General features: G+C 40.7%; 1 protein-coding gene across 2 annotated transcripts in view; it reads left to right on the forward strand.

Annotated features, from left to right (window-relative positions):
• The window catches only part of SLC25A36 (solute carrier family 25 member 36), a 59,415-nt gene extending 54,626 nt beyond the window's left edge, over window positions 1–4,789 (forward strand). For both annotated transcript variants that reach the window (XM_074963950.1, XM_074963951.1), the window contains exon 7: window positions 240–4,789. In XM_074963950.1, coding sequence (XP_074820051.1) covers window positions 240–433 — 194 coding nt within the window. In that variant the 3' untranslated portion in view covers window positions 434–4,789. The remainder of the gene's footprint in view (window positions 1–239) is intronic.
• Window positions 4,790–25,094: the final 20,305 nt, after the last annotated feature.

Consider the following 25,094-nt stretch of genomic DNA (forward strand, 5'->3'; position numbering starts at 1 on the left):
GCTGCCAAACGACATTATAAGGGAGCATTGCACAACCTGAAACGAGCATGTTCCCTAATTGAGCAGCAACATAACAACGAAACAACATTAACTGGGACGACTTTAAGTGAGGCGTTACTGTACTATCTAAAGCGTGTACAATGTTGAGGGGTTATGCCGGCTAAATTGATTAATTTGTTTTCATTACATTTATTGCAATGTGATGACCAAAATAACCAAGTGTTACTTTCTTTACACAGAGGTTGTACGAACAAGACTACGTGAAGAGGGAACAAAATACAGAGCTTTCTTCCAGACACTATCTTTGCTTGTGCGAGAAGAAGGGTATGGATCCCTGTACCGTGGTCTAACTACACATCTGATCAGACAGATTCCAAACACAGCTATAATGATGTCAACCTATGAAGTGGTAGTCTACTTACTGAATGGATAGCAATGTTACAAGGCTATCTCTAGGAAGGTGGAAGACCAAAAGATTGCAGTGGACCACCAAATATCAATGCCAATGTGGTAGGCAAAAGAAAATTATCGATCAGGAACAGGCAGCTGTGGACGAAATAGAAGATTGGTTATAGGCAACCATGATCAATTTGCTGCCTTATTGTATGGTCCTTTTGTGACCATGTGACAAAGAAGCTGCTCCAAGGGGAATGCCTTTAAACACATCTTACTTCAAAATTGCTATTTTCTCTCCATGTGTTAATTTACATGATGCAAAACCATGAGCTTCAGTGATTTGGAGGGAGAGGGTCATATATTGTATTCTATTGCAAGGGACAGCTTTGTCCACTCATAATGTTTGGTCTTCAGTACATTTTGTTTCAGTATCAGTTTCACTTGCTAAGGTGAGGAGGATGAAAGTATAGATTCATAACTTTGTATGTCTGAAACTTCTCTTCAACTCCATCTGAAGTCTCAAATTGATGAGACTGAGCTAGTAGTCGCAGCATGCAACTTCCGTGTTTCTGTCTCAAGGAATGTGGCACAGGGACCTAAAATTGAACTGTTCTGTCGCTACAAAAGGTGATATTGAGGTACATTCTAAGTTATTGTGTGAGAAGTTCTCATTGCTTAACTCTGTAGGATACCAGTCTCTTTGTATTGGCATGCTTGGATTTCCAGTTCTGCTGAGTCCTCTTGCTTTCATTATCATAGATCTCTGCTCCCTTTTAGAATCTAAGGAGGATCATAAGTTGTACTGTTACAACAGATCATGGATTCTCCTCACCTGATGTGTAATGTGACCCACACTACTAACACAAGGAATTGCAGAACAGTGTCTTTAAGGAGTCTTAATGAAGTGTTAAATTCTAACAAGTGACCCTGCTTTACGTGATGCAGGATATATAATAATGTTCAACCAAACACAGCTTCATGCAAGCTAAAAGCAGTTTTATTATACTAAAGCTTCTTCCTGCAAGGCTTAGCCTAAAACTAGTGACTAGAGTACCAACACTTCTCCTGGAGGGCACATATTTCACCATGTGTAAAGCTATAGGAAAGCACATAGATAAATTTCTGTGTAGTAACAACTTTGGAGTTGCTGTAGATCATTTTCAGTGAAACCCCAGCTACTTGCAGAGTGATGGAGAAGATGGTAATTGAGAATATTTTGTTTAAACATTCCCCTTAAAAGTTGCTGTGTCCCTTGTTTCAACCTAAAGCTGGGTGCAGAACTGCAGATAACAGTATAACTCTACCCTTTCAATTATCTGAATATTCAGGCATTGGTTTTAATTGATGTTTTGTAATACTAGTTACAGAATAATGCATTATGTTTGACAGCATATCTTAGCTAGTTTGGTTACTTGTTCTGCCATAACTTACCGAATTTTCCAGATCCAGAGTATGAGAAATAAGTTTCACATTCTGCGTAGTTTTTCAAACTCACACGTAGACCTTGAATACTTCCAAGATTAAATCTGCTGCCCTTTGTTTAAGATGTTCACAGTGATTTTTGCAGCAGTAGCTTTCTATCTATAAATGCCACTACACTGGTATAACAAAGCAGTGCAATTAACTCCTCCAGTGTGGTACTTGAGTATACGTGAAACTGTGCATTTGTGTGCAATGGCTTTATCTTACAAATGACTCCTTATGCACTTTGTGGCCTTTTTTGGCTTGTGATTTTTTTCTCCCGTTTTAAGATTTTAGATATTGGTCATGCGCAGTTAGAAACAGTGTTCAATACACACAGATTCTTTTGAAGCTAAGTGTGGGGTTTGATTTCCAAACACCTGTGCAGAAAAAGACATTGTTTGCAGTAGATCGCTAGGATCGATGTTCAGGTAGTTTTGGAGACTTTTATACATAAAAGTTTGATGCATACTGAACAACCAGTTTCTTGTTTTATTTTCCGTTTGAGCATTGTAGTGTCCTTCATGCTATGGCAGAAATCTTTTGATATAGACTTGCATCCCTTGGTGTTAGTAATACTCCGTAATAACTGCCTCTCCTTTTAAGGGCCACCTGTAGAGCACAGAGCATCACTGCTATGCCCATTCAGCAGGGGCTTGGCTGCATTGATGTGCTTTCCTTAAAAACTGAGTATTCTTACCTGTTTTTTAATACCAGAAGTGTTCTCAGTATAGCCTGTGCTGCACACATTTAGACTAACCTTGGCAATCTTTGTATTCCTATTAGTACAAGGAGATTATTTTTAAAAAAACACCTCTGTTAAGAAGTTTTCCCAGTGACCTCTCTATGGGAAATCTGCTAATGATGTATTACTCATAACTAGCCTTCCTGGTTCCAAACATCAGTGGCCAGACTCCTCAACTCTTGCTGTTGACACCAGCATTTAACGAACAGCAAAAGTTTAAGCGCAGTAATATGAAAGCCAAAAGTGGTTATAAACTAAAAGCTACATTACAATAGCTAATTATGGGGAATGAGTTACATTGAAAACACATTTCTCTTCAGGAGATACCCAGGTAGTTCAACTACAGCTGAATTTTAGATTTAGCAAGCACACAAGGCCCAAATTCATCCCTGGAGTTAATGGGTATAATTCCCACATTTTGATGGGTTGTACCTGCGTATTCCAGGGATAAACTTGGCCCACTAGATCCGGTCTGCCTTCAGTGCACATGCATCACTTGCGTTACCCTACAAGGTTGTGCGTGTGTTCATGCCTCACAGGGAGAGAATAGCTCCCACTGAACCTTGCTTCCAAAGGCGAGATATGTCAGTAGAAAGTTCTATCTTTTGTGTTTTACTCTCCTTGTTATCGACTGAAGAGAGACAATCAACCTCTTGTTCAACTTCTTCATGGAGTTTTAATCCTTCAAAGACAAAACTTTTAAATTTCTTCAGGGGTGAACTTTTTCTGTAACAAAAACAATTGAACCAAATTGTGTGTTTTGTTTGTTTAAAAAGCTACCACAGTGTACAAAGATACCTCTGAATTATTTCCCAAAGATTTTGAAATTCTTTACATAGTTTTCTTGGTATCTATTTTGAAAACATACAGAGGCAAACAGAAGATGCAACATTCAATAATACCGATTATTACAAAGTTGAAAGAGGCGTGTACTTTGATGTTTGAGTCACCATCTCTCACTTGATTCATTAATGTAGTTTACATTAAGTTATACCACCATGATTTTCTATCTAACAGAGGTTAAACCTCAGTTTTCTGGAAAGGGTAACATTTGAGAATGACTTTACATATCCATCTAATTTATATAAACAAACACCCATTCTTATTTAAATATGATATATGTTATTTGACTTTATTCAACAGCTGGTTAAGAGTCAAGAAACATTGTATAATAAGATTGCAGGTGTCCACTTTAGCCAGACGGTGGCACTATAGTGTGTGGTGCTCACAGCAGCAGCGGATCTATGTTCCATTTAAACTTGTATCTGGTCTTAAACAATTCTCTGTCTTTCTACAGTACACTATATAACAAGAATATTTATAAAATAATGGCTTAGCACTGTAAATTATTGTGGCTGGAACTTGGAAAGCCATGACAGAAAATCTTCAATGGATAGGTCTGTATTTTATAATCCCTCTCAATCAGTATCCTGGATTTAGAAATCCTTACGTGCAATGTGCAATGTTACAAAGCAAGGTGAGTTTTGGTGTACCAAATGGAAAGTTCTTCCTAACCTTAAACTGACTGCAAGATCTGCTGTTTATTTTTTCCTAATCTTTGATTTGTTAGCATACATTGTTCTTAGTAGGATCACACTAGTGATTGATGACGGGTTTTTATTTTTCTTTATAACGAATGACTGAAACGTCAACCTATCCATAGGTCTGTTGACATTGTACCTATGTAATTCTCCAATTACATGAGACACTCTACATATTTACTCTTTAATTCAGAGACGTTCAAGAATGACAGTTTGTGCTTTATTGCTATTTTTATTTTTGCCTCCTGATAGTCACATCTGAAACATTCCTTATATTGTAGCATTTTAAAAAAAATTACTTGCAGAGAATTCAGATTGGAGGCACTTTAAAAAATGTTGCTTCCTAAGTGTTTTTTATTCTAGAAACAAACAAAACACTGAAGTGTGCTAGTTTAAATGTATTACTTTCCAATTTTCTGTAATGCAGTTCTCGCTCTGTAAAAACTGAAGTCATGTAAGTTTTCAATTGTTCTATTTAAGAGAGTCTGCAAACCCTGCATATGTGAACATAATTATGCCGTAGGAGTTGTAGCGAAACACTCGCAAATGACCATATATGTAGTTGGCTGTAAACTTTGTGCATTTACTCTGTATTTATATTATACGGCTAACTTTTTTTTGTCTGGACTATATTTTAAACTTAAAATAATAAAATGATGTGCTTATATCAAAGATGGCTGTGTGTGGTGTTGGACCAAGATTTTAAAAAAATAGATATCTGTGACTTTTATACTTGATACCTTGCTGGAGAGCTCATGTTAAAAATAACAGACTAGCTGGGAAATCCCCACAAATCATTTTGTCATGTGTCAGTATAAATACAGCGGAAAGCTACAATACATTTAAATTGTGATGTCTCTGAAAATGTCTGGGTTCTGCCTAGTTACTGTTAAGTGGGGCTTTTGGATGAGATAAGACCTGAGCTCTTGTCTAAATCTACGTGAGTATTAAAGTTCTTTATAACACTTTCTAAAGAGCAGGTATTTAACCTGGAATCCTTGGTCAACATATCCTCATCCTCCACTGTTTTGCAGCATCCTGGCTGTCCATTTAGACAGTTTTCCATACCACACACGACTGCAATTCACTGGCGCAATGTGTGCCATCTATTGTATATAAAACTATCTGAGATCCTATGGGATAATATGTACTACAGAAGAGTGCTCTAGCAATACAAGCTGTTATATCCTTTATCTAGTGGCTAGCTTATGCACAGCAATGTTACAATACAGCCCTCTACAGTTCTATAATGTAGAACACGATAAAAGCCTAGAACTAATAGAAATGTAAATTACTTGGTCCATAAAATATTTCCTGAGTCTGTAACTAGACTCCTGCAGCAAGTGTATCGTTACAAAACCTGATGGTGCAAATCTCTCTCTTGCTTAGTTCATCACACTAACCCAGCACAACATACTTAGTGCCAGGTTTTGTCCAGATGCTTCCTAGCTGCATGGGATAGGAAGGGTCACCCATTATGAAGCACAGTAACTGCTTCCTACACATGACCCTTTGAGTGCAAGACAGCACAAAAGAGACCAAAAAGATTGTGCTCCTTCCCCCTGTGGTCCAGCCAGCTCTGTCAGAGAGTGTTATACTCCCTGAAGAGTTGTAGAAGTGAGTGTATACAGACTAACATGGCTGCTACTCTGAAACCTGAATTCCTCTTTAGAGTTCATTCTGGGGCTTTTCACCACTGCCAGTGTGGAGTGATGCTTAATTGGCTTGACTGAGCCTTTTAGCACCCCCCTGCCCCATGTATACCAAAAACTTGTAATAAGGCTGACAGCACATTTAAAATAAACTCTTCAATGGTATATTTGCGTTTATTGATAACAGGGCTCTATACTGCCCTCTGCTATGCTGTTCAGAAGAAAGGGGGATTTAATGGAAATGAGTGATGACATGCAGAAGGGAAGGGGAAGCAGGGGCTTTGTGGCATGATCTGCTTTCCCCAACCTCTTGTGTCTGTGAAGGTTCCTCCACAGGTGTATACATCTAGGGCTCAAGGCTTCATCCCTCTCCCTGCAGCAAATGAGGCAATTCAAATACTGGAGTGGGAGGAAGGATTGTTGAAGAGGGAATGGTGTAACAAGGAACAAAGTAGCTATTAGTACTGCCCCAAAAGTTGATCACCACTGATTGAGAGTATGTAGCCTATCTATAGTACCATATATAACTCTGCCAAAGCCTATGGTCAGGGAGGCTAGGTACAAATGCATGAAGTGCTCTATAGATTTCAAGTAAATGGAAAGAATGGGCTCCAAAGTGTTCTGCATCTGGTCAAAATACCAACTAGCTTATCCAAATACACTCAAAGAGCTAATTCGTCCCATTATGTTAAGAAGCTTCTAAGTCCCATCCTCAAATATGCCTCGGGTGCTTAGGAATGACAATTGCACTGAAAGGCCAGGGGCATGGTGGCTGTTCAGGCACTGGTCAAATCATTCCCTGTTCATCTCTTTAAGTTTGCCTTGAAGACTTGCATTTCATTTTGGATGCTTCCTTCTTGCCCTCTGTCAGCAGCTGCCAGATCTCTGCACAATCCAAGTGCTCTTTTAGGCCCTGATCTTCCCTGGAGTGGTCATGCAAAGCATTAGTACATATTCATAGCAGGAGAGCAGCAGAATAGTGATTGCACAAATGCGGAGTAGGCTTTATTAAAAGGTAGCTAAATGGACTGAATTACTGTTAATGCCAGTAGGGAAGTCTGCAAGGAAATCTCACAGGCAAGAGCTACTTGGACTAGAAGTCCCATCCACTACTGTTGTCATGCCCTCACCTTAATTTGAGCCAGCTCTTGAGGATATGGCAGACTCCTTGCACAACTGCTGCAATTTTGAAGGCAGTCAAAAAATAAAAAGACATTCCCCTAGAGGAGGATGCTGGCTATGTATCCCACTCTGCACACGAGAACTTGATGGTCCTGGTTGCCAGAGCAAAGATCAGCAAAATACACAACACTGTGCCCCAGAACCTGCACATGGATGATTTTTTTTTTATGGCCAATGTGTTCACTAGTCTGCAGCTATTGGGGGGTAGAGAGGGGTGACCTGCCAGGCCTTACTGTGCAAACAGCAGTTCAATATGGAAATTCTGTATGGGTCCAAACTCTTCTCAAAGTAAGGCTGAGAAACAAAGAGAGGGTGCACAGGTAACTCCATTGCATGCAGATGTACACCAATGTATAACAGCCACTGGACAAAGTCTGAGCAGGTTTACAGTTTACTTCTGTTAAAATGTAAACAAAAGCAAATTACAGTGTTAATTTACTTGTTAATATAAACTCAAGTGTATATCTTAAAATAAATAAAGTAATACAGCTTAGATCTATATATTATTTCTTTCTTACAGCTATGAATTAAATTCATATGTCACTTTCACAAAAGAAAGTTCCTGAATTTGGTAACATGATTTTTTTCAGGGTTTTTTTTTTGTTTTTTTTTTTTTGCTAAAAGATTGCTTTTGCTGCTGTCAATGAGTGCTGGATACTTGGTGCAGACATCAGGAGATCAATCATTTTAATAAACAGTTTTTAAATCTGTCAACATTTCCCCCCTCTCCAAACAAACCTCTTCAGTTTGTCTTTTATACACTGTTGCCAGCAAGCTTAATTTGTGCTGACTCAGACCATCATTATCCTTGATGTTTTCTGTCAATGGAGAGTGGTTGCGTCACAAGATGACAGAACTATTTCATAGATATAAGTGAGACTATTCAACATCAGAGGGGCAGAAAGTGGTTCAAAATGAACTGATAAGATGAAAGCATTTGGGATGCAGGTATAGAGGAGAGATTCAGTGGTGAAGTCTGGCACTTTAGAAAAAGAAAAACAGCACTGAAGCTGTACAAAATGTTCAGATGTGACCAAACAGCAACACCTATCACATGGATATGAGTATTTTCAGCTGGTCTTTTTCATAGTGACCCAAAGGAACTTCTCCATTGAACAAGGATGCAGGATATATTGAAGCAGGATTAGGCAAGTGTCAAGGTTCCTTCCCCACTCTGAACTGTAGGGTACAGATGAGGGGACCTGCATGAAAAACCCCCTAAGCTTATTTTTACCAGCTTAGGTTAAAACTTCCCCAAGGTACAAACTATTTTACCTTTTGTCCCTGGACTTTATTGCTGCCACCACCAAGTGTCTAACAAAATATAACTAGGAAAGAGCCGGCTTGGAAACATCTTTCCCCCAAAATCCCCCCAAGCCCTACACCCCCTTTCCTGGGGAAGGGTTGATAATAATCCTCACCAATTTGCATCGGTGAACACAGACCCAAACCCTTGGATCTTAAGAACAAGGAAAAAGCAATCAGGTTCTTAGAGGAAGAATTTTAATTGAAGAAAAAGTAAAAGAATCACCTCTGTAAAATCAGGATGGTAAATACCTTACAGAGTAATCAGATTCAAAACATAGAGAATCCCTCTAGGCTAAACCTTAAGTTACAAAAAGACACAAAAACAGGAATATACATTCCATTCAGAACAACTTATTTTATCAGCCATTTAAACAAAACAGAATCTAATGCATATCTAGCTAGATTGCTCACTGATTTTTTACAGGAGTTCTGACCTGCATTCCTGCTCTGGTCCCGGCAAAAGAACACACAGACAGAGAGAACCCTTTGTTTCCCCCCCGCCCCTCCAGCTTTGAAAGTATCTTGTCTCCTCATTGGTCATTTTGGTCAGGTGCCAGCGAGGTTATCTTCAGCTTCTTAACTCTTTACAGGTGAAAGGGTTTTTTCCTCTGGCCAGGAGGGATTTAAAGGTGGTTAGCCTTCCCTTTATATTTATGACAGCAAGTCATGTTCTTTAGCTTGAAAAGTGCATCTTTAGCTTGAAAAGTCATCCTCTTCATTTTAATATTTGACTATCTCTGCTACAGCAGAAAAACCTGAAAGTGAAATTGACTAACCTGAGTAGATGAGCAAAAGTAAAACAGACTAGTGTATTGTCCTTTTCCTAATGGAAAAAAATGCAAAATGAAAAATGTAAAACAATAGAGAATAGAAGTAAATTAGATTTTTATAAATATCAGATCTAAGGTCATATTAACATTAGTAAGGACATTTAAAAATAATATGGGATCAAATAGTTCTCTGTGTATTAGTCCCACATAGGAGAGTAAAAACTCTGAATGAATATTCAAAAAGAGTTTTCTCTTTATTGATTCATCAGGAGTTTTGCCACAGCATGCATTGTGCTAGCAGTTGAACCCAAAGAACTATGGATCCTTCATGGACTGCAGATTTCCTGGGAGAGTCTCATGAGGTCCTGCACCATAGTGCTTCTTGGGAAACGAGGCTCATATACAAACCATGCTGCCTGAAAGTCCCCCTCTAGCCACTTCCCCTGGTTTCTCCCCAGTGTAATCATCACATGGGAAAAAACCATAAGAAGTGAATGCGGTGATCATATCATTTGTTTGGGAAATCCCACAGTGCTAATTGTCAAGAATATGCTGTGGAGAGTGGCCCCCCTCTTCCTGTCTGGGAGGGGCTTTGGTGGGGAAGTCATGGATTCATGAGGACATGGATTTGACATTCCCTTTTTCTGTGCGACTATCCCTTCCCACGCCCTTCCATATAAATCCATGAGCCCACCCCTCTTCCTATGGACATAGCCCATGTTTTCTGAACCTGTCAGTTTCTCTTTAACACAGCCTGGCAAAATTCTACTCATCCATCAGCAGTAATCTTTATTGACATGGAAGTAAAATATGATTAGTTTTCCTTTATGATCATCATCATATGTTAAGGGCAGTCAAGTAGATTTTTTTTCCCCGCGGCTGGTAAATTTTCATGACAATTGTGCTCAACTACTTCCATGGTTATTAAAGTTAAACCAGCTGATCTGTCATTCCCTGGCATGTTTCTTTCTTCTCAACTCCAGAAAAAATAAGTATCAGTAAAAGATTGTAGGTGCCCCCTATATATAATATAGTGTGTACACACACACACAGACACACTTCCTTCCTTCCTTCCTTCCTTCCAGGCCCTCTCAGTGATTACATTATTCACAAATTACTTAAGAGACTTCCAGTCAGATTGTTACTGGAAATGTTTAAAGACTTGGGAATGTAGTTTAAATTCCTGGTTAACAAAAATGATCCATTATCACTCACTCATTTCCCTAAGAGAGCAGTTGAAGGCACATGGTGAAATATGACTGTGCAGTTATGCTTCCAGTGTGGTATAATGCTATTCACTAATTCAGCAAAGCAATGAATGAAGATTTGAAGTGCTTTTCTTGCCATGATAAAAAAAAAACCAAACTAGAATCAGTAGAAAAATATCGACCATTTGTTATGAGAGAGAAGAACAGCTACACCAGCCTCAGCTATTGTAACTGAGAAACCCATTTCCAAACCCTTATAGCTCAGCCGCAGGTGGAATAGTAACTCTCCCTTTAGCAATGGTAGCTCAGGCACGGTCAACACCACACCAGTGTTGAAATGCCATCACCACAAACAGTTTGACTCCTACTCCACTTTCAAAATATAGTTGCCCATTAATCCAGTTTAGCTGAGACTATCCAGACAGAGGTGGGTTTTTTAACAGAAGGGCAGCTACTGGAGGGTCCTCAAAGATTAAGGGGGCAGTTAGCTGTGGAGTAGCAGCTCTGTGAGTCTCAGGAGTCCTTTTTATAACAGGCCAGTTATTGCACGAAATTCATGAGGGGAAGGTTCAGAATAATCCGGTTTCCAGGGATGGGGAGCACACAGAGACACTGAGGGGTGGGCAGGGAGCACTGGGACATGGGAACATTTGGAAAGGCCCTAAGGAATAAAGGAAACCCCCAAATGTTTCCAACTCCCTGGAGAAATAAAAGGAGTAACCTGGAGCACCCCAATCTGCCAATGGAAAGAGTGAGGAAAGTGCCCTGTGCACAGGGCTGGACCACAACATTTTGGCACCTGAGGCTGGGAGCTCAAATGACGCACCCATGTCCCCTCACTTGGGCCAAAACTTTGAAAAGTCTCAATTCTGCCTTCTTCCTGTTCTACTCCTCTTGTGGTACTGCTCCACCTACCCACCTCAATAAAGGAGAACTAACAACTTAAAATGCTTTGTTCAAAAATTTTAAGTAACACTTAATTTTCAAATGCCTGAACAGCAAATGTAACTTTTCTTGTCTGCATAGTAAACACTGGCATTTTTATCTGTTTGAATAATCAAAGTGGTGCTCTCTGTGCCTTCGTGGTTGCAAAGATTTGAACTGCTTCCTGAAGGTCCACAGTCTGGGCCAGCTCATGCTTCATTGAGATGGTTGCAAGTCGACCAGCCTCTCCTTGTGGAGGTAGATGTGTTTTTATTAACTTCAGCTTGGAGAAGCTGCATTCTCCACTGCAACTGTTACAGGAAGTGTTAGAAGTATTTGCAGAGCAACAAAAGCATTTGGAAAGAGGGTGGTCATCTTATTTGTGCACATATATTCCAGAACAGCCTTTGGAGGTGATCCTGCTGAAATGTCTCTTGAAAGGGCTTTCAGTTCATCACCTAAATCACTCCCATCAATATTGTGCATGTCATCATGTGTCAACACGGTCTCTAGTGCCCTGCATTGCTGGTGTAGGTCTTCTTCAGGTATAGTGAGGAGTTTTGGAATATCATAGAACATCCGAAATATTCTGCTGTGTTCCTTGAGCTGCATGAAATGTTCTTCAACTGACTGTATTGCACAATCTAGCACCTGGTTAAAGAATTCAACTTTGAATTGTTGTTTTTGGTCTCTTATGGGATTATCCCATGCCTCATAATCAAAATGTCTTCTTCTTCGGTGAGTCTTGTATTCCTGAACGGGTGGGAAAAAAGCTTCAGTGTGAAGTTCCTCTGCCAACTTCTGTGCACTCTTCAGAATGTTTTGAAATCCCTCATCTGACCAGTAAGCCTGTAGGTATGACTTTGCTTTGTCCAGTTCTTCCATTGCTCCAGATATATCAAGGTCAACACCTTGGAGTCTCTTGCTTACAACATTTATTTCAAACAGTATGTCATGCCACAACACTAAGCCACACAGCAATGTGAAGTTATGTAGTTATGTGAAGTTTCTGGTGATTCCATTTCCTTCTGCCACTGTTCTCCCATGAACAGTTCCTGTCATAGCATTATCCTCCATAATGGCAACTATGGCATCATCTAGCTTCCCAATTTGATGTTTGATAGGCTTTAATCACCTCCACTCGACTTTCCCATCATGTGGCACTCAGTGGTTTCAGTGTCAGAGAGGATGCTCCCAGATGTTGCTTCAAAATTTGCCATCGATGAGTTGATGTAGAGAAAAATATAAAGATGCTTTGAATTACATTAAAAAATTCAGCAGCCTCACTAGAAGCTGATGCTGCATCACTGACCACCAAGTTCAATGAATGAGAACTGCATGGGACAAAAAGAGCTCAAGGGTTTAACTCTTGGATCCGTGTCTGCACTCTTCTGTTCTTTCTTCTCGTGTTGGCACCATTATCGTAGCCCTGACAGGAATTGCGATACCTGACATCAGAGGTATCTTCCAGCTTTTTAAGAAGCACATTTGTCATACCAGCTCCTGTAGTATTATCAATGTCAATAAATTCTAGAAAATGCTCTCTGAGAGTCAACAATGCAGGGACATTTTCACTAAGTTCTGTTATTACAAAATGCACCATTAAAGTCATTTGTTCCATATGTCTGATGTCAGGTGTGCAGTCCAGAATAATAGAGTAATATCTTGCTGACTTCAGATCTGCCACAATCTTCTGTTTGACTTTTGTTGCCAGTAACTGTATGATCTCATTTTGAATTGTTTTTCCAAGGATATCGATGCTGCAGTAGCTGCCAGGTCACCTGCACTCTGACTAACTGGAAGATCAGGTATCTCCTCACCACTCACATCCTCAATGGCGCCGGAAGGCTCACCTTGAACATTTGTGTCTATGCATCTCAGGAGCGCTCCTTCCTCCTTAGATAGAAAAGCTTCCTTTGTTTTCTTTCTTTTTCTGAATGCTACCCCAGAGGGGCGTTTTCTTCTTTCACTCGTGACTGCTGTTCTGTGCCAGCTATAGTGGCTCTCAACAATCAGTTGAAGGGGACAAATAAGGAGGCTGGTAGCAGGGTCTGAGTGAGGGAAGATATCAGCGTCTTAAGGGCCTAACTGGCTCCTACTACTTCAGCTGACTGCCTGTTCTACTCAGGTGGGTTCAGGGAAGCAGCAGGAAACAGGAAGCTCCGTGAAAAGCTGGTGTTAATCAGTCCAGGCTCCTGGGGGTGCTAGAGAGGTACAGAAGAGGCTCCTCCTCCTCTCTCTCCCTGCAGCTCCTGCTGCTTTCTGTTATTCCCTCTCACCTTTTCGCCTGCCTGCCTGTTATGTCTCTTGTGCCCTCCTTCCTCCAGCAGAGTACCCCACCATCTCTGTGCATCTAGAGCAGAGAGCATTCAGATGCACCAGCAGCAGACACAGTTTTCTACACTCTGGGTCCTAGTGGTGCCCTCCCTCCCTCACCCTCCACAGTCTGGCACCTGAGGCAGCCGCCTCAGTTTGCCTCATGGTAAGGCCAGCCCTGCCTGTGCATCTCCCTCCCCCACCAATTCTGCAATTGAGAGAATATACTGAAGAGGCCAGCAGGGAAATAGGCCTGCTCCTCCGCCCTGAAGACAACTGATGGTGGAGAAATAACAGACAGCTAGGCCTCGCCCGAAGGAAACGGGAAGTAAGGGAGGCATTGTTTGGGGATGGGCAGGTGCTACTGTAGAGGCTAGGTGCTTTGCTGAAACTTCAAACTGTTGAGGCCTTGAGAATGGGGAAACCATCAGGTGGTCTCTCAAGGCCTAGCTCAGGGATCGGCAACCTTTAGCATGTGGCCTGCCAGGATAAGCTCCCTGGTGAGTCGGGCCAGTTTGTTTACCTGCCACATCCGCAGGTTCGGCCGATCACAGCTCCTACTGGCCGCGGTTCACTGCTCCAGGCCAATGGGGGCTGCGGGAAGCAGTGGCCAGCATGTCTCTTGGTCCACGCCACTTCCCGCAGCCCCCATTGGCCTGGAGCAGTGAACTACGACCAGTGGGAGCTGCAATCGGCCAAACCTGTGGACGTGGCAGGTTAACAAACTGGCCCAGACTGCCAGGGGACTTACCCTGGCGGGCTACGTGCCAAAGGTTACCAATCTCTGGACTAGCTGCTTCTCAGCATTATCCCAGAACATGTCTTTGAAATATTGGCAACTAGGAAGGAGGTGAGATTAAGTTACAGCATTGAGTGTCTTGCAGCCATTGCATCCTGCTTCATTCACTGCTGGGGTCTGCCTGCCCAAATCCAGCCTGTGTCTGGAAGAGAAAGTACTATATAGAGTTGGTAAAAAACAACCCATTTTTTTACCCCCAGGAAAATTTTCAAATGAAAACTTTTCATTAAAATTATTTTTCCAAGAAAATTTCAGAACAAACCCACATTTTGTAGGTTTCCATTCAAATCAAAATTTTTGTTTTGATTTGGTTTTCAAAACTGAAATAACCTAAAATTTCATAATTTGGGGTTTTCCCTTTCTCTTTTTTTAATCATTGAATGTAATAGAATGATGGATATCTAGGTCTCCACACACACACACACACACACACACTTTGCCTTTACTTTTCATTTTTTCAAATCTCTAACTTTGAAAAAGTTTGAGAGTTGCAAAGTTAACTTTTTTGATAACGTGTGTAATTCAGTGGTCTGAATGATCACTCTCCTGCCATCTATTGATGAATTGGAGCAAAACAACTTCTGAACAGACCTTATTTGTGTGGACAAACCTACTTCCCCAAGGTAATCAACTTTGGCTGTTTAGGGTTCAAATTCATTTAAATCTTGATTGCAGCAGTAATTAAATGGCCTTATCTTTACTGTATGACCAAAGGGAAGCAGAGCTCTACTTCATATGGCCTAACTGAAGTCACCATAGCTGATACCTCATTAGCTACCATGAGGTAGAGAGCCAATGCCAGGTGAAAGACAATGAGGAGACAGGTGTTCTGGTCTAGTGGTGAGGATTTTGTGTAAGGGCCCAAGTGCTATGTGATCTTCTGCCTCCAATAAAATATACTCAATTGGAGTGTCCTTGTTTCTTCCCAGTGGCTACTATTGCTAAAATCACTGATAAATTGGACTAGGGGCTGAGCTTTAAAGCTAGTGAAGAGAAAGCAGTAGCAGTGAAGTTCTCCCCTCCACCCCCCGCCCTAGTGAAATCATCAGAGCTGAAATCACTAAGAACTGGGCTAGAGCAGTGAACCTTAGAGCATAGCATCACAGCTACAGGCAGCATGGAGACAAACACAGCAGAAAAGGCACCCCCTACCCAGCAAATCCTACAGCTGTGATTACTAATAGCTGGGCAAATGGTGGTTGTGGTGCTGTGGGACTAGACTGGATTAGGCTGCACAAAGCACCCAGAAGAGCGGCAGTGAGAAGCAGCTGTGGTGAAAGGCAGAAAAGCAGTGGCAGAGGTAACAGGGACAAGAGGCAGCAGCAGTGGGGGTGTCTGTTCTCCCTCTCCACACAAGGGGGTGGAGTTGAACTCACCTGAATGCACTCCTGGATGCTGGGACTTCGCTAATCTCAGACAACAAACTCTGAGTGGGAGGCAGCGAAGGGAAAGGGGCATGTGTAACCGTGCCTTTGTGGGTCACAACTGAGAATACCAAATTCAGGACAAACTGCTGAGAAATAAGGTAGAGACACCCCAAAGAGATGATTATTCTTCCATAAAATATACCAAACCAGCAAGAAAAGTAAACTTCTGTTTCACCACACTGGCTAACAAGAAGTCATAAAAGCAGTTTTCTTGGGTATTCTAGTCCTTGTATCACCCCCAAAAACACTGGATGTAAAGATGAGTGGTTCTTTAAAAAACAATCTCTTCAAATAAAAGGTTCTTCCAATCCCAAAGGACCAGCCACACACCCAGGTCAATATATAACTCAGATCTTGCCCCAATATCATGCTGATGCCAATTCTTTAGTATCTAAAATCTAAAGGTTTATTCATAAAAAGAAAGGTGAAAGTTAAAATTGGTTAAAGGAATCAAATACATACAGTAATTGCAAAGTTCTTGGTTCAGGCTTGTAGCAGCAATGGAATATACTACTGGCTTGAAAAGTCTCTGGTTACTTCCAAATCATTGGAAGGACCTCAGTCCCTTGGTTAGAATGCTCCCATTAGTAGAAGTCCAGAGGTTTGAGCAGGAAAGAGGCAAAATGGAGGTGTTTCCAGGACCCTTTCTAGCTTCTGCCATGTGGCAGGAAACCCATTATTTCAAACAGAACCCTCAACACAGCTTATGGAAAATCACAGGTGACAAGACGGGATTTGGAATCACATGGGCCAGTCACATGTCCATGAATATTTTTGCTTAGACACAGCAGGAAAGTCCATTATCTGTAGATAGGCATCTCCCACGGTCCATTGTGAGGTAAGTATCCTTTTGATGGGCTACTCAATTTGAATAGTCCCTCCAAAATGTGCTGGCTAGCTACCTGGTGGGCATTACCCCAGGAGCAAACATTTGAAATCCAGGTATAGAGCCAATGTTCATAACTTCCCATTAAAAATGATACATGCATCCAGATAACACAATCATAACCAGCAAATCATAACCTATTCATAGACATCTTACATGCTACATTTTGTACAAGATTTGTTGCAAATATATAACAGTGGTTGCAACAATGATCTATATAGTCAGATTTTAATCAGATAATGTCACAGCATGTTAAAAAAGGACATTTTGTTCACTGGACTTTCATATTAAGATAGAAAACAGAGGCAAAGGGTTAGTGCCCAAGATACTATGGGGTGAGTATTTTACTTATTATTTGCATACTTTTGAATCATTGTAGCTGAGTTGTCCCAATTAATGCTGCCTTCCCTCTCCCCTTGACTCAGCACTTGTGAATGGGGAAGTATCACCTCAGCGACACACAGGGGAGTATTTAGTTTTCCCCAGATTTCTGGATGAGAGCTCGAGCTGGTTTTGTAATTTTAAGAGGAACCCCTCGGGTGGTCAATTCTTTTTTGTCAAGGTCCAAACTTCTTGGTCAAGGCCTAGTCAAGGTACAGACTCCAGAGAAAATAATAAAGGAACCCCAACAATAATAATAAGTAAATTAAAAGATTTCCGGGTCTGTTCAAAAGCATCTGGCAGACCAGATTTGGCCCATGGGCTGCCTATTGACTTCCCCTGCCCTAGATATTGACCTTGGTCCTTGTTATTGCCAACACCACCTGGCAGAGAGGTCACAAATGGATAAAACCAGCATGCCACTGCTTCATTTTCTTTCCACACAGTAATTACTATAGTAACAGTCTTTGATCTGAGGCTTTGCGAATGAGATGTTCACTGTAATGCAAAAATATGAAGGCCATGATTTTTAAAAATGGATGTTTAAAGTTAGACTTCTGAAACCTGATTTTCTAAAGTGCTGAGTAACAAACAGTTCCCATTGACCTCTGCCTGTTTATCCATATAATTTGTATGCATACCATTGGGTAGGTACTGGTTCATAAGACTTGGATACTTTAGGGAAGGTGTGGCAACTGTTAAGTTGTTACAGGACTATAAAAAAGAGTTCCAGCATATTTAAGTTCATTTGCAACTGATAACACTACTGCCATACAAATGTAATCTGAAATCCTGTAAAATGTACAGTTTGTAGGTGATGGGTGTCATTAGTGAATATATTCCAACCTAGAGCTATCCAAAGGAAGACAACTTCATTTCATGGTAACTTTTCAGGTTTCAAAACTTGTTTTCGTTCTGAATTCAGAGGAAAATTTTCCACCCCAGATTACTCTGAATAAGGCAGAACAGTGACTGGAATGTGGGTGTCTAACATCCAAGGCTAGTATCCTAACCATCAGGCTAACAGGTCCCTTCCCCTCCAAATAAAATGTTATAAAATCCAATACGTCTCTGAAACATTTCAGTTCCAACAAAATTTCATTTAGCCAAAAATGTTCTGACGAGCTCTCAAACCCAGACTGATCATGGTTCATGTTAGCCTTGGAAAACACAAGTAACAGTTAAACCACCAAGATTTAGAGCAAAGTGTTAGTCATGCTAAATGTGCCCCAAGGTAGCAGTCACCTTGAACCAAAGTTCAAGGCAATGACACCACTGGCCTATCATCACATATAGGCTTTCCAGAGGCAAGTTTGAAGTGGTTACCACTTGTCTGGGCATGTTTATCTTTGTGAGTAACAGAGGCAGGATTGGAACTGCCATTTAGAACTCCTTTATAGTGAACAAAGCAGGGGCCAGATTCCTCATACTTTTCTGAGTCATATGTTGTGGAAGGTGGATAGTGAAGCCAAGATGGAACCCAAAAGCTAGGCAGGATATCTTCACTCTCTCTGGTTAAAATATTAACTGAGAATAATTCGTCTGATAAATTTTTGGAATTTTACTTTAAATTATTTGGGGACACAAATTGTTTATTTTATTTGCCCAGCTCTACAGGTCAGATAGTATTCTGTGAACAATATGTGCAACTAAAATTTATTCACAAACCTTTCCCACCACCCCCCATTGTTCACCCAGCTGTAATTTACATGTAGGCCAAGCAATTGTCTTTAATCTCATCAGGCTGGGTGGGGGACCTGGGATTTTTCTCATTATTCTTTTAGTCATACCAAGATGTATGATGTTATCACCAGATAACACTGGTTTTGCAAGAAGGTGGTTTTGGATACCCACATCACATTTCGTGAGGAAAATTGAAAGTGGTTTGGTAGGGACGACAGGACTCAAGCCCAGCTAGACCTGGAGCTGTAGAAATTTGAACCACTCATTAACAATGGTGATCATCATCTCCAGAGAAACCAGTGAGGGAGCAACAACCATTTCCTTTTCAAAATCCTGGGTGGGCAATGCAGCATAGGTATTTCCTTAACACTGAACACTACTTCTCTGTTGGCTGTATTGAGGAGGCTCTTGACTTGTACAAAATCTTCATGAGGTAATCAGTCAGTTTGCACTCAGTCAAGCTGAAATAAAGCGTGGGAAGGCACACGCCTCATAAACAGGCACTAAGTGGATGATCTCATCATCTGTCCTGCTTGTAGAGGCCCATAGGGATGTTATTACCTGGATATCCCCTTACACCACTTCCAGATTGCTGAAGGTCTGAGACATGATTGGGATTCTATTTGCCCAGTTGGTAAGGGTTGAGGGGTGACATATAGCTACTACCTACCTTCTCGATGTCACCCCAATTTCAAGATGATGACATATTGTGTTATGTACCAGAAAGCCATAATGGCTCCCCTCTTATGGATCCTCATCCTTTATGTAATTATCGCATCCTCACTCATGGGTTCCTGGCACCATTGCACAGTGGAGGGAAAAACAACATGGGGAGCATCCTCCACAGTGAAACTGGCCTTGCACATACCAGACCTATTGTCAATCCCCACCACTGTGGGTTCTTCATTGTCCCTTTTGATTCAGCTGCACGAGGGGCTCACTTGGATGGCTTGGACACTTGAGTAATCTCTCTCCCATCCCCAAATTAATATTCAAGGGTGAGAACCCACCCACCCACTCTCTTTTATTTCAGAGAAACCTGCAAGCCCATTGGATCATAGTTACCCTTAAAGCCAAGACATCTTGGTCCTCCATTTGTCCTTCTTCTTCCTTTCCGTTCTCTCCTCTCTAGCAAGCAAGGGAAGGGGTCTAAAAATGCTAGGGACACTGAGGCTTTTTGTTCACTATTTTCTCATCTATATAATTTGGTTAGTCTAGGGATATGGCTGTTGGTGACATTCTGGAGATAACCACTGGCAGTGCATCTGTTTCCCTGGGCCCCAGACTGCCAAGGATGATGCATGTTCTTAATTTACACTTGTAAGTAACCTCAGTGAGTTCAGTGGGATTTCTCTTCTCTGGGGCATAAATTGTTGTGGAATAAGGGCCCTTGTCTGTAGACTCCTCATGGTACAGACTTTTGCTTTGTCTTCATATTGTCTGTGAAGTGTAGCAATCTTCTGGCCCTATAAAAATAATAGCATGGACAATAACCTGTCTCCTTTGTCAAGGAGGGACTTTTCCAGTGGAAGAGAATCCTGGGCCAAGAAGCAGGTTTGTGATTCGAGAGTAGCAGGGTAGATGAAAGGATGCCATTCCTTTGGCTTCTGTTTTGGTTTTGGCTGAGGTCTCCTATTACACTCTCCCTCTCAAAATACTAAGTAGAATTGTGTGTGTGGCACAGGGGGGAGAGAGAGGGAAAGGATGATAAGAGAAAGTGCTGTGCATATGGTTGACCACATTAAACTAAATATGATTTAGGAATAATCCCTGATGAAACTGGTCCTTACCAGCAGATAATGGTTATTTTAGAAATACACCAGCCCTTCCGATAAAACAGATTTTAAGAGGATTATAGGTGGTGTGGGTTACAATTGCATACAGTGGTTCTATGATCAAAACTTTACAAATGGAAGCATCATTTCAAAAATTAACCATGACATTCAGTGACTTTTGCTTCCACCAGCCCAAGGCTATTTGATATTATTGATAATTAAACTATTCATTTCAAGAAATTCTGCTGTTGTCATGAGATTTATTTAATGGTACATTTTGGAGCCAAATCTTTACTGGATCTGTACCCAAACTATAAAGCTTTATTACAAATCCCAGTGCATGAAAGTGATGGATTATTCAGACTGTGTCTGTTGTCCCCCCACATTTTGTTATCCAGGTGCTAGATTTTTGGTTCCTAAAGAACTGTTGTTGTATAGTTTTCATTTTCATTTGAGCTCTGGTTCTCTAACACAAGCTCTCTGGATGAAAGCTAATGGATTTAAGAAAGGAACATTATACTCATCTAGTTTTCTGAGTTTTACATCAGTTTTTATTATTTAGCATTATTTAGCAAAAACTACTTGTACCAATAAACATTTATACCATCTTCAGCTGAAAGGCTATGTAGAGCATTCTGGTAACTAAATAATGAGTCTGGTAGTTTTTGCTCAAAAGGAATCTAGTGTGGAATGTCAGAGGTAAGGAATGAGGTACGTTGCACACAAGCAAGAGATTGTGTTATTAGAGTACTTGAAATATGTTTCCTAATAATCCTTACTATGGCTGTCCAAATGCAGTAGGGACGAAATAGGGTTAATCACAAAGGTTTATATTGTACTGGTCTGGGATTCTAGAGAGCAATTTTGAGATTGAAATAGGGGGAAAAATCATTCCATGTACGTTGAAAGACAATTAATAAGCTCTAATTTCCTGCATGTTCTATGGAGTGGTATAGACAGTATGTTGACCTTAACCTCCTAAACCTTGATTTTACTATATGCATCTGCACTATCAACTACATCTGCGTTAGATAGCTATGGTATTTATTTGGATAAAGTACAAAACACATCTTCTAACACAACCCATCAGAATTTTGCTGAAGCTGCCTTTTATCCTTCCTGATGACGGTTGTGACCTCATCATGTGCCAGCCTTACACCACAATTTCCTGGAGATGATGTTTGAAGAGTGATATGGTGATTGAATCATGACATCATGGACATCATGATGCAGCATCTCCTTCCCATAGGACAAATGTGTCAGAAACATGTTTTTGAATGTTACAATTCTTGATGTCTAATTTGTGTCCATTTATTCTTTCGCGTAGAGACTGTCCAGCTTGGCCAACATACATGGCAGAGGGGCATTGCTGGCACATGATGGCATATATCACATTGGGAGATGTGCAGGTGAATGAGCCCCTGATGGTGTGGCTGATGTGGTTAGGTCCTATGATGGTGTCCCTTGAATAGATATGTGTACAGAATTGGCAACGAGGTTTGTTACAGGGACTGGTTCCTGGGTTAGTGTTTCTGTTGTGTGGTGTGTAGTTTGCTGGTGAGTACTTGCTTCAGGTTGGGGGGCTGTCTGTAAGTGAGGACTGGCCTGTCTCCCAAGGTCTGTGAGAGTGAGGGATCGTCCTTCAGGATAGGTTGTAGATCCTTGATGATGCGCTGGAGAGGTTTTAGTTGGGGGCTATAGGTAATGGCTAGTGGCGTTCTGTTACTTTCTTTGGGCCTGTCCTGTAGTAGGACATTTTGTAACATTCCAAAACCAGTAGGAGAGCACTTCAATCTCTCTGGATACTCAATAACAGACTTAAAAGTGGCCATTCTTAAAAAAAAAATCTTCAAAAACAGACTTCAATGAGAAACTGCAGAACTGGAATTAATTTGCAAACTTGACACCATCAGATTAGGTTGAATAAAGACTAGGAGTGGCTGGGTCACTACAAAAAATAATTTCCCCTCTGATGATACTCACAACTTCTTGTCATCTGTTGGGAATGGGTCACATCCACCCTAACTGAATTGGCCTCATTAGCACTGACCCCCCACTTGGTAAGGCAACTCCCATCTTTTCATGTGCTGTATATTTATACCTGCTTACTATATTTTTCACTCCATGCAGCTGATGAAGTGGGTTATAGCCCACAAAAGCTTATGCCCAAATTTTTTAGTCTCTGAGGTGCCACAAGAACTCCTCGTTGTTTTTACCTAGGTGGCCATCTGGTGACTGGTCTGTTTTTGTGCCAATGGAGGATTGTTCCCTATGGTCCATCTTGTAATGGTTTGCCAAGTCAGGTTTTAAATGTCACCATCACATTATAGAGTTTGATTGGGAAATGGCAACACTGTCTTTCTTCTTCTTTATAACAAAGTTTTTATAATTGTGTCCCCATTAAATATAGTGAACTTTAACATGTCCCCATTTAGGGGAAAATATTATACTGAAATGGGCCAGATGAATCCCTGGTGTAAATCCACTGTGCTAGGTCATCTACAAACGTATGGTAAAAAGCTAATCACTGTCCCAAAGCGCTTCCAGTGCTGGTACGTGACATGGGGAGGAAACAAACAAATGGGGACAGGATTAATATACAGGTTAGCCTTGTGCACAGTTTAATTTGTTTCCTACCGAGTTGTTATTGACTGGCACAGTGTAGATTAAAAATTGCTGCAGAAGGCAGGGGAGCAATTGGATAGCTGCCCTGTCTACATAAACAAATAATTATTTACCACCCCCAGTGGCAAGGCCTAAAATGCCATTGGCCAAGAAAGTTCAGGATATCTCAAATGGTTCCAGGACACAACGTGCCTGTTAACAATTGCAGCCCCAGAGGAGAACTAAATCAAATGGAAGCAGATGCACTCAAGCCAGTAATGATTTCATTCAAAGCCAGTTGAAGTCAATGGAAGACTTTCTACTACATGGTTCAGGCTCTAGTTGAGACAAAAATGAAACAAATTTTACTCCTTTTTTTCAAAAACATTTATCAAGTGACAGAAAATATAAATATTTACTGTGCATTAAGGATCGGATCCAAAGCCGATTGAATTTAGCTGAACTCATACTATTAACCTACATGGGCTTTGGATTAGGTTCTTGGTTTCTTTTTAGGTGTGGTAGACAGCTCTTCTACCAGTTGTTGGGGAACTGGAGATCCCCCTACTAGCCCACACCTTTAGTTGCTCCTGTGTTTCCGGTGTGTGGAACCTTTATCCTTTTTGTTTTAATGTTTATCTTCTTAGAAAGTGTTTCACATTTTCCAGCAATAGGGGGAGCTTTGGTTGGGCCTGCCTGGGCACGTGACCATCATAAGGTGCATGTATAACATGAGAGATATAAGTGGGGTGAGGCTAAGAACTTCTCAGTGTGGAGAGGTGATAGATTCTGAACAGAAAGAAAAGTTTGTCTGCCCACACCTGGTGTGCCTTGTGAGACCACCCAGCAGGGAATGAGATTGTTTGTTTACTTTACTTGCTGTACTGTAGTTTAAGATTGTTCATTTGGATTCTGTTGTGGTTTTCAATAAATGGTTAAAATCCACCCGATCTCTCGAACTTAACTGTATTGTTCTGGGGAAAGAGCAGTTTGTAACACAGTGGACCACAGTGAAGGCAGAATCATGCAGGTTACTGGTAATTAGAACGTACAAATAACAAGTTTTTTGGTTTGCTGGCAGTTTAAAAAATTGGTTTTGCTGACCCAAAACAAGAAATTTCAAAAATTTTGGAGAATCAAAAATTCGGAAAAGATTATTTTGAATCAAACAACATGTTTTGTTCAATCCAAAACAAAAGATCTCATTTTGCTTTTAAGCTTCATTAATATTTTATTTTTTTTAAAATAAAATAGAAGGAAATTACAAAATAAAAAGTTGTTCTGAATAAAAATTGAAATGTGTTGAAAAGACTGAATTAAAACATTTTGATCTTCTTCACATTTTTTAAACGTTTCTTGGGGTTTTTCTGTTTCTGTTTTTTTGTCAGAAACAATTCAGTGAAATGCTTTGGTTGACTCAAATCTGAATTGTTTTGCCAAAAAAAATTTCAACCCACTCTACTAGTAATAGACACACACACATCAATTTTCTAGCGTTCTCGCTAAGCAAAGGTTCACTCAGGTGCAAGCTACTTTGTGGTTTAACTTCCACACATCACATTTCAAAATGTGATAAAATGTAGTAGGAGGTAAAAAATTTCCACTTGCAGTATTTGATTTTATATAACAGAGCAACTCAAGTGACAATCTCAAGTGACAGAGCTGTTATTTGCCCTTTTAATCTGAAGCGTTACAACACAGCTCACTAGACGAAGAGAGACCAGTGTAAGATGGCTATTTTTGTAAAATGTCATTGTGAACTTTTGACACTGAAACCTGGGCTTGCTGTTGACCTTGGGATTTCTGATCATGGAAGGGGTAGAGATCAGAAATATTGAAAACAGAGCTATGTGAAACTGCTAATTTTAACTTAGTGAGAAAACTGATAGTTTTGCTAGTAAATGTGTGAATTTGATCTGGCTCACAACTTGCTATTTCTGCCAGCCAACACTGCTTTTCATTGTCTAAATGACTGAAATTCTACGCTGGGCAAAATGGTGAATTTGTTCAGGCACAAGTATATCCTTTCATGGAGA

The sequence above is a fragment of the Natator depressus genome, chromosome 9, assembly GCF_965152275.1.
Source record: "Natator depressus isolate rNatDep1 chromosome 9, rNatDep2.hap1, whole genome shotgun sequence".
NCBI classification, from domain to species: Eukaryota; Metazoa; Chordata; order Testudines; family Cheloniidae; genus Natator; species Natator depressus.